Raw genomic sequence first — 8940 nt, 5'->3', positions numbered from 1 at the left:
TGTTTGTGAGAAGGCAGGTACTCGAGGAAGACTGTGGTGTCAAGAACCAGATTGCCTCCTGAGCCAAACGCAGACACAGCAACCAAACTCGCCCAAGCCACGTAATTCGGCGCTCCCCCGGCCGCTATGGCGAAGACAGAACTGACGAACAGGGACAGGTTAAACGCCCACTTTCTCCCTACGATATCTGCGGTGGCGCCCCAGAACAGGGCACCAACCAAGAGCGAGATGTAGAATGCAAGCTGTGCGCCTCTGGTGAAGGGAGGGTTGTACTCGAGAACGACTTGGTTGGCAGCGATGCTCATGAGAAAAAGCAAAAGCGAATCGACCGCATATCTAGTCCTATCAGCCAGCATCCTCGACACGTAAGGTCCATGGCACGAACCCGAAGCCGTTCAGGAAGAACAATTTCACGTGATAGGTCGTAAAGCCTAGCTTGTCGATCGCCTAGATCTGTCAGTAGACGCATGTCTGGCAGCGCATAAGCCACGACGCATACGTACATCATTAACGAGACGCATCTTCAGTGCGAGCGCGCTGTCAACCTGATCCAGGGAGATAAGATCTCCCTCGTGGACTTGGCTCAACGCCTCCTCATCCTTCACCGCAGGCGCCTTCGCCGCAGTAACCGGGACGACATCGGGCTTCTTTTCCTCCATTGTGCCTGCCATGATCTCTGATTCTGCCACAGCAGAATATCACACACACACACAAAAAAAAAAACAGGGGGAAAAAGAGAAAAGGACACGCAGAGCGAGGGGTGGATCCCCACTGGTAGGACAAAGTATAACATGGACGGAGTCCATTTAGCCGAATCCGGAAAGGCAGCGCGCACGTGGGAGGATACAGCAACGGCGGACAAAGGCGCTTCCAGTGTCCCCTTTCGGCTTAGCCCAGCCTGGTCAGCATCGCTTGGTTTGGCAAACTGGTGGCATCGATGTCTTGGATATCTCTCATTCATCATCTTCATCCTATCTAAGATGCAGTGGAGCAAGATAACGCGGGCACCAATAGGACAGGGCAATCTGTGGAGTCCTGGGGCGATCTGCAAGGGGTGCTGTCAGTGGGGAGGCATGCATGTCAAACGACATCATATTCGATCCAGGCAATCAGGGAGCGATGGCCATAAAAAAAAACAGACCAACAGGGCCTTCTTTTACGCTCATAAAGGATTATTCCCTGTGGTTGGACCGCAGAGAAAAGACGGCGTCGACACGGTCAACATTCCGGTCATGTGACCGGTGTTGCTGCTTCCCGGCATATCGGCTGTGAGTTGACACCAAGTGAACCGTCTATCTGATGGACTAGGCTGCAGTTAAAGACTTGCTTGTGTCGATGATAAGCTACTTATCTGACCTGAGGGTCACCGCAGTCTGGATGCCCCGGATCCGACCTGGTTGAGCACTGTCTGATACGTTAATACTGACTTCTTAGGCTCGAAATGTCCAAGACAGGCAGAAAACCTCAGTCGTACGAAGACACCATAGTCGTCGGTTCTGGCGTTTTTGGCCTACGGCCGCCCCGGAGCTGCGCCTGCGAGGCTACTAGAACATCACTGTTCTGCACCGGGTGACGCCGCCTGTTCCAGATGGCAGCAGTGTCGACATCTCCCGCATCATTCGCTACGACTATTTAGATCCCTTCTACAACGAACTGGCGAGGGAAGCCGTCCATGGCTGGGGATCCGGTCCGTTCTGGCCCTCTACAATAACTCAGGCTTTGTCTTGATCTCCGAAGCTGCGGCGGATCCATTCCTGGTGAAGTTGAAGCGCGTCCTTCGAGATCAGGGCCGGCCATTTACGGAATTCGGCAGCCCCAGTTCGCCGAAAAGCCATGGATGAGGCGTCGTCTGTGTTAGTACACGGACGCTCCAGAAGGGAACTTTGTCGTGGACTATTATCCGCCGATTGACGGGCTATTCATTACCGCAGGAGGTGCTGGATAGTAAGTATCTCCGCAGCGAGTACCCTCATGCACGAGCTGAACAAAGCTCAACTTTAGTGGGTTTAAGTTTCTGCCAGTTGTTGGTTATTACATTGCCGATTGCTTTGAAGAAAAGGCGCCTGGAGCGCAAAAGAAATACGAAAGGGCCGATGGTGTGCAATGACGGCAGTCGAAGAGGTCCGGAACGCAAACTGCAGACAGCGGAAGAACAAGTGAAGCTGTAACCATCATGTGATGAGTGATCTGATACCTGGCATATAAATGGAACACTGAATAGAATTAACCTAGGATTAAACCTACCTTGATACCCAATACTGATTCGCAACACGATCAATTGCCGAGAACTCGCCGACTGGCAATGAAGTACAGAGCCCTAGCCAGTGTCATGACGACAGGACCTGCCGGCGGTTGGTGCCTGCCTGCCTGCCTGACCGTACCCCCTACACAGTTCCAACAAGACTGCAGTAATTTCAAGGGATCATGCTGACATCAGGCACAACTACAGAACCATTTTCATAATTCTGGAGAAAAAAAAATTTTTTTTCTTTACAGCAATGTGCTTGCTCATGTATATACACCTCCCTAGCTAACAGATGCACTCACTGAGAACTGTATTAAGAGAATCGAGTGTCACAATTACAGCTCACAATGGAGGTAGCAGGGACAGCACCAAAAGGCAACTTTTCTATCCCCGGACCGATGTTCATACCCAGTACGCGGGGTACTTACTGCGGTATATGCGGCATGTGGATCACGCAAGAGGATGAGGACACGGATACGGTATTCAACCCGATCCAACCACCGCAGGATACAGAGGAAGACGATGATGAGGATGACGGTAACGGTGAAGAAGAAGAAGGGTCCTCACGCCGACGTTTTGGAGAGCTACCTAACCCGGGCTGGACGTGTTTCTATCGTGTGAGTGAGTGGCCTTGTCATTAGCCTTCTTCGAGAGTCTCTCTGTAGACGGTGAAAAAGGCCGCTGACGAACCATACCGAGAAAAGTAATCAAGAATTCAAAAAAGAAGTCCCGCAAGCAACCGCAGTACCACCTGTCGGGCATCGGCCGATATCACCTGTGGGACCACGAATCCGAAGCACGGCTGATGTATGAGGAGCAATGCAACGAGCCTGTCTTCGCCGTTCCGTGGGATCGAGACGGGGCCATCGTCAACGTTTCCCAGCTAATGACGGAGAAAATTGACAAAGAACCAAATACCTCAGCCAGCAGAATGATTTGCGTCTACCCAGCCACATTTTACGATGATCTGTACCAAGACAAGTACCCACACGGCTTCCCCATCCACGCGCACTGCTGGGCCCTGGCGGAACGGATCATCGGGGAGAATGCAGAGAAAGACCTGGAATTGCTTGTCTGGATCCTCCAGCAGCGGTGGGAGGATGAGCAACTGCTGAAGGAGAGCCGGTTGATGACCGACTGGCTCACGGAACGCATATGGCAAAGCAACGTGTCCGAGTTCGAGATGACTCGGAATCTCATCGCGGTGCGGGACCCGCTTGCCGTGCAGGAGGCCTTTGATCTGATCCGGCGGAGTGGGCAGGTATATGCTGATAGGGTTGAAATGGATGCTCTGATAAGAGGAATGAAGGCATTGAACACGACCACGACGACGAAGGCTCAGGAGAAGGCGAAGAAGACCTCTACGCTTGCCCTCAGCCTGCCAGGTGAGATCCTCTCGCTGGTGCTAGACCGTCTCCACCATCGGGACATCCGGCGCGCGCTGGAAGCGACAGGGTGGCAGATCCCAGATTCGTACTGGCGGTGCCGGCTGCGACAGGGGTTAATCTTCGAGCTCGACGACGTGGGTCCGGACGCGCATCTGGACTGGCAGTTCCTGTGCCTGGAGGCCGAGCAGCTGATGGAGGAATCGTTCGGGCTGATGAACCGCCAGCGGATCTGCAACGCATTGGAAGAAGTCAAGCAGAAGCTAGACTTTTTCCTATCCATTGTGGAGACGTCGCCGGATATGAAGAATGCGGAGATACTGTTTTCTGACGAGGAGGACGGGGAGGAGGATGAGCAAGGGTCAGAGTGGGAGCAGCCAGAGTTCTGGGACCAGGAACAAGAACCAGAACACGGGGGCGATGGGGAAGAGTGGGACGACTAAATGAGATAAACTTTGCGGGGACATCTGTTTGATTGGGAGAATATTAGTTTATTCTGTTGGGCTATATAGCCACGATAGTGCGCTGCTATTCAAGATATATCTTGCTTTTGCTTTTCATACTACAGATACACTTCTCTCCAAAGTCCTAGTCAAAGTCCCCAGCTCACTGGTATAAAGTAGTGTTTCTGCTGGGATATATAGTTCCTTGTTTTCGCAGATAGATTTTATTGAACCGGCATGCTCTCCAGTTGATTATTTGATTTCGTTTTCATGTTAAAAATCTGATTTATGACAATTGTTGTTATTATTACCAGCACCATCACATGCAGTATTCTCTGTAATAATATACTCGAGTCCATGCCTCTGGCAAACAAAAACTCGCGCTTTGACTCCTGTCGTATTTCCCTGGAGTTATGCTCTGTACTCTTGGCCATGGCCCCGCCAGTCACTGACAGAGCAAGCAGAGTGACTCAAGCTTGCTTAGCCCATACCTCGTCTTCCCCGCACACAGCTACGTAGACGAACATACTAGCAGTCTACCTGTTCGAAAGCTTCTTTTGGCACGAATTCCGCCAGGTCTACGAATCTCCATTCGGGACCCACATGCCAGACTGTCAGATTATCTCTGAAATGATGACCCGGTGGGTACAGCTGTCAGGACTTGTGGGGTCTCCGCAGAATCCCCAGCTGTCAAGGCAGTAAGAGATGTGGGGAAATCCGGGGAATCCTCCCCTTTCCATCTGGGGAAGTTTCTCTCTGGATGATTACAGGATATAACTCGTCTGTCCTGATAATCGTCCTGCGTTTAGGACTTCTTTTCTCAAAGTTTACTGCAGCTGCATCACCATGTCATCCTCCCCTGGCTCCGGCTCCGGCTCCGGCTCCTTTTCTGTTACAATCCCAGAGACGTCTCTGTGGGCGAATCGGAAATGCTTGATTATCGCGTGTATCGTCGCGACGGCGAATATGCAGTATGGCTTCGACAGCGCTGCTGTCGGTGCTCTGCAGGCCATGCCGGGGTTTCTGAAAGTGTTTGGCTACGAGGATCCCAGCAGTCCGCTGGGGTACGGGATCGATGTGAGTTTTCTCGACGATCGCAGTCGACTGACTGTCTAGACGTCTTGACCAACTGAACTAGCTCTAGAGCACAGTGCAACAACTCATCACCTCCCTCCTGACGCTGGGCGCCTTCATCTCGTCTCTGGTAGCCGGCGTGTTCGGCTCGTTCCTCGGCCGACGACACGCCCTCTGGGCAGCGTGTATCCTCAACTTCGTCGCGCTGGCGATCCAGATCGCGACAACGGACAAGGGCGTGCTGTACTTTGGCCGTCTGCTGCTCGGCTTCTCCAACGGCTTCCTTGTCACCTTCTCCAACGTCTACACAAGCGAGATCGCGCCCGCGCATCTCCGCGGCGTCATGGTCGCGCTGTTCGCGTACTGGGTCAACATCGGCGCCATCTGGGGCACGATCGTCGATAACTACACGCAGAGGTTGCTGAACAAGAATTCGTACCGCATCCCCATTGCCTCTCTGTACATTGTCCCGACTCTCTTGGCGATTGGGCTGTTCTTTGTTCCTGAATCTCCTCGCTGGCTGCTGCATCGCAATCGGGAGCAGGAGGCTCGCAGATCGCTTGAAACCCTGCGCGCGGACTCTTTGGAACCGGAATTCCTCGAACTGGAATGGGCGGAGATGGCTCGGGGAGTGGAGGAAGAGAAGAAGGTTGCCAAATCGGTCAGTGTGCGTGATATGTTTCGGGGTGAGTAGGCTTGTTTTATTCATTATTATCATCATCATCCTGTTCTTTTGGAGAGACATCACTCAAGGCGGATTAGGAGCCGACCTCCGCCGCACCCTCCTCTGCTACGGCGTCATCGGCACTCAAGCCGGTTCGGGATCCTGGTTCGTCATCGCCTACACGACGTATTTCTTCGAAATCGCGGGCATCGACAAGCCGTTCCAATACTCGATCATGAACACGTGTCTCGGCTTCATCGGCGTCAATTGCGGGATGTATGCGATCCGCCATCTCGTGGGCCGCAGATTCATTCTGATCTTCGGCTCCATCGCCTGCGGCCTGTGCTACCTGGGTATGGGAATCGCGGACAGCGTGCATGCGGACACGAGGATCGCCGGAAAGGCGATCGTTGCGTTTGTTGCCATCTACCAGTTCTTCTACAATGGCTGTGTTGGCGCCGCCAGTTATCCTGTCGCCACTGAGCTGGTGAGCTCTCGCCTGCGTGCGTGGACGGTGGGATCGGCCACGTCAATCGGCTATGTTCTGGCGTGGCTGACGAGTTTCTGCACGCCGTACTTTATCAATCCGACGAGCCTGAACTGGGTGAGTCTGTCTGCCTGCTTCCTCTCTGTGTCGCCATCATCATTCACTGATATAACAAACCCAGGGCCCACGATACGGATACATCTGGGCGGGATCCAACTTCATCTGCGCCATCTTTTTCTACCTCTGTATCCCGGAGATGAAGGGCCGATCGCTGGAGGAGCTAGACGAGTTGTTCGAGAATCGCGTGTCGGTCAAGGACTTCCCGACGTATCATACCAAGATCCAGGATGAGGCGGTGCGTGACGTGCAGGTCAATATGGGAGCGTTTAAGGAGAAGGAGAGAGAGAAGGAGTCGATGGTGATGCATGTGGAGGGGGATAGAAAGGCGTCGGGGAATACTCCATAGTGGACGCTCGTACGTACGTATCCTTTAGAAGCAAGTTCATTAGACATAACAAGTCACTCTCGAAGAGTAGCTAAGGAGAAGTCACCACACAGTGTCATCGCAAAAACAAGCCGCCGCAACCTGACGGTAAATTCCGGATATCTCCCAAGCAAAGACAGTCAACCAACCAATAACAACCTAGAAACCTACCATCCAGGGCCCATATCACTCATAAACAAAGAGACCCAGTAACGAACCCGGGCTGCGATGGTGCAGTGGTTAAGTAGCCTAAGTCTCTTATACCTACTAACATCCAGATGAACGGCCTGGGTTCGAATCTCCCTCTGGTCTCTGACCCAAATTTACACAAAAAGAAAAAAAAAACGGGTCTAGTAAAACCCCTGCCCGCCAAAAGCAAGGTGGGGGTTTTCGTAGCACCTGCGGGTCCCGGGAGGGAGGACCCCTTGTGTGAGCTTTTTTATATCACGCTGGCGCAAAGCGTGTTGTTGTTATTTCCTTTTTTGGAAATCCGCGCGTTGCTAGCAGCAGGTCTTAGGTTATATACCCTGTCTATCCAAACAACACAAACAACCAATTCAGCATGATCAACTGCATTTGGTCCTGATTTGAAAGCCAACTCTGTTTCAGTCCACACGATCCCCCAACCTGGTTTGAAGAAGGGTGGATGACACGATTCTGAACAGCGTCTTATTCTTACTTGGCCTGTCGCTAATGTTTTCTCTCTTTGTCATCAAAACAGGCATGTTTGCGCATCTTGAGCGATCAAGAAAAATGAAATCCACCTCATATTATTGTCTTGTACGTCGTTCTACTATTTTTTTGACTGACAATCAGTACATTTAATTTTTACCTAGTCCCCTTCTCACCCACTTCGATATACCATCGTGCATCACGTCAACAAACGGCAGCTTATACTCCACATACCCCTCATCCATCGTGCCTGCACTTCCCTCCCCGAGAAACGAAACTCGATTCGACCGAGCATTACCCCGGATTCTACATACCGGTTAGGGTTGATCGGCGGTCCCGTGGTCGACTTTTTCTCCCCGGGAAATCCTCCATTTTCCGATTTCAAGATTTTAGGGCTTCGCCAAGACGGACGGTCTATGGTTGTCTTCTTCCAGAGCATCACGCATGATACCGCTGTTTATTCCGGAGTACTTCAGCCCTTCCTAACTAAAGATAATAATGAGATTGAAAATGCGGGGATTTTTCGAAAATGATTTTAGGCTATTTACTGACTGACCTGTCAATGCACATGTACAGACTAACTACATGATGGGGAAGACGGCCTAGAATTTCCTTTTCAGGATTATTATAAAATGGCAGTCATCCTGAATGACGGTACTTCCTCGATTGACTGACTAATTCCTCTGCAGATGACTATTGTCCTTGTCCATCACCATGGCAGACGAGAAACCCTTCAGCGAGCACGACGAGCAGGCAAAAACAGAGGAACCACTCCAACTCGACGTCCCGCGAGTAACATGGTACAAACACCCGGGCCTGCGGAAACTCTACCTGATGATGCCCATCCTGTTCCTAGGGGCGACGGTGAATGGCTACGATAGGAGTTTGCTTAATGGACTGCAGACGTTACAGCCGTGGCAGGAATGTTAGCACCCAACCGCCCAGCCATGAAAGGGACAGACCATAAGCTAATCTGGCTCTTCTCTAGATAATAATCACCCGACCGGCTCGCGACTCGGCCTGTTCAACGCCATCTACAACATTGGCGGTCTCTGTGCCCTGCCGTTCAGTAGCTACGCGGCTGATATTAGGGGTGGGCCTAGCTTGCCTGCAGGAACCCTATGTCGAGAGGGATTTTCGGCATGGGGGATATCTACTATACTGGCCTGAGAAAGGGGAGCACAGGGACTCACGGGTGGTTATTGCTGTCCGTAGGGACCTACTTAATAAGCTGGCCATAGAGGCCCGTACTGACCTCCTAGATCACCCATATCTAATGGCATTAGATGTCTGGGAGCTAGGTAGGGCCCGGGAAAGGATTCGGAGGACCCGGGTAGTGAATTGCTATGATAACTGGCTTGGCGTTGAACACTGCTGGCAGGGGGAAAACCCCAGGCGCAGACGTGCCATGGAAGATGCCAATTGGGACCAGATTATTGAGGGAAGGTGCCTACTACTGGGGGATTTCAATGCACACAGCCCGGTA

General features: G+C 52.0%; 4 protein-coding genes across 4 annotated transcripts; 3 read left to right on the top strand and 1 right to left on the bottom strand.

The window, feature by feature from the left end:
* Positions 1-659, bottom strand: T310_5655 (Uncharacterized protein; the record flags this gene model as incomplete). Its single annotated transcript, XM_013471485.1, has 3 exons — positions 1-336; positions 386-447; positions 504-659. Coding segments are annotated over 3 exons (554 nt in total), but the record flags the coding sequence as incomplete, so codon positions are not given.
* Positions 660-2592: 1933 nt separating this feature from the next.
* On the top strand, positions 2593-4073 carry T310_5654 (uncharacterized protein; the record flags this gene model as incomplete). The annotated part of the gene is made up of 2 exons (XM_013471484.1): positions 2593-2866; positions 2950-4073. 2 exons carry the CDS (start codon positions 2593-2595, stop codon positions 4071-4073), a joined length of 1398 nt encoding a protein of 465 aa, XP_013326938.1.
* An 846-nt stretch (positions 4074-4919) lies between these two features.
* On the top strand, positions 4920-6764 carry T310_5653 (uncharacterized protein; the record flags this gene model as incomplete). The annotated part of the gene is made up of 4 exons (XM_013471483.1): positions 4920-5150; positions 5218-5833; positions 5889-6415; positions 6480-6764. The coding sequence occupies 4 exons, from the start codon at positions 4920-4922 to the stop codon at positions 6762-6764; spliced, it is 1659 nt and encodes a 552-aa protein (XP_013326937.1).
* A 1404-nt stretch (positions 6765-8168) lies between these two features.
* Positions 8169-8624, top strand: T310_5652 (MFS transporter, SP family, sugar:H+ symporter; the record flags this gene model as incomplete). The annotated part of the gene is made up of 2 exons (XM_013471482.1): positions 8169-8379; positions 8443-8624. The coding sequence occupies 2 exons, from the start codon at positions 8169-8171 to the stop codon at positions 8622-8624; spliced, it is 393 nt and encodes a 130-aa protein (XP_013326936.1).
* Between the last annotated feature and the right edge of the window lie 316 nt (positions 8625-8940).

This window comes from Rasamsonia emersonii, assembly GCF_000968595.1.
Source record: "Rasamsonia emersonii CBS 393.64 chromosome Unknown ctg1118621760313, whole genome shotgun sequence".
Classification (NCBI taxonomy): domain Eukaryota; kingdom Fungi; phylum Ascomycota; class Eurotiomycetes; order Eurotiales; family Trichocomaceae; genus Rasamsonia; species Rasamsonia emersonii.
This window is presented reverse-complemented; position numbering and strand designations above follow the sequence as displayed.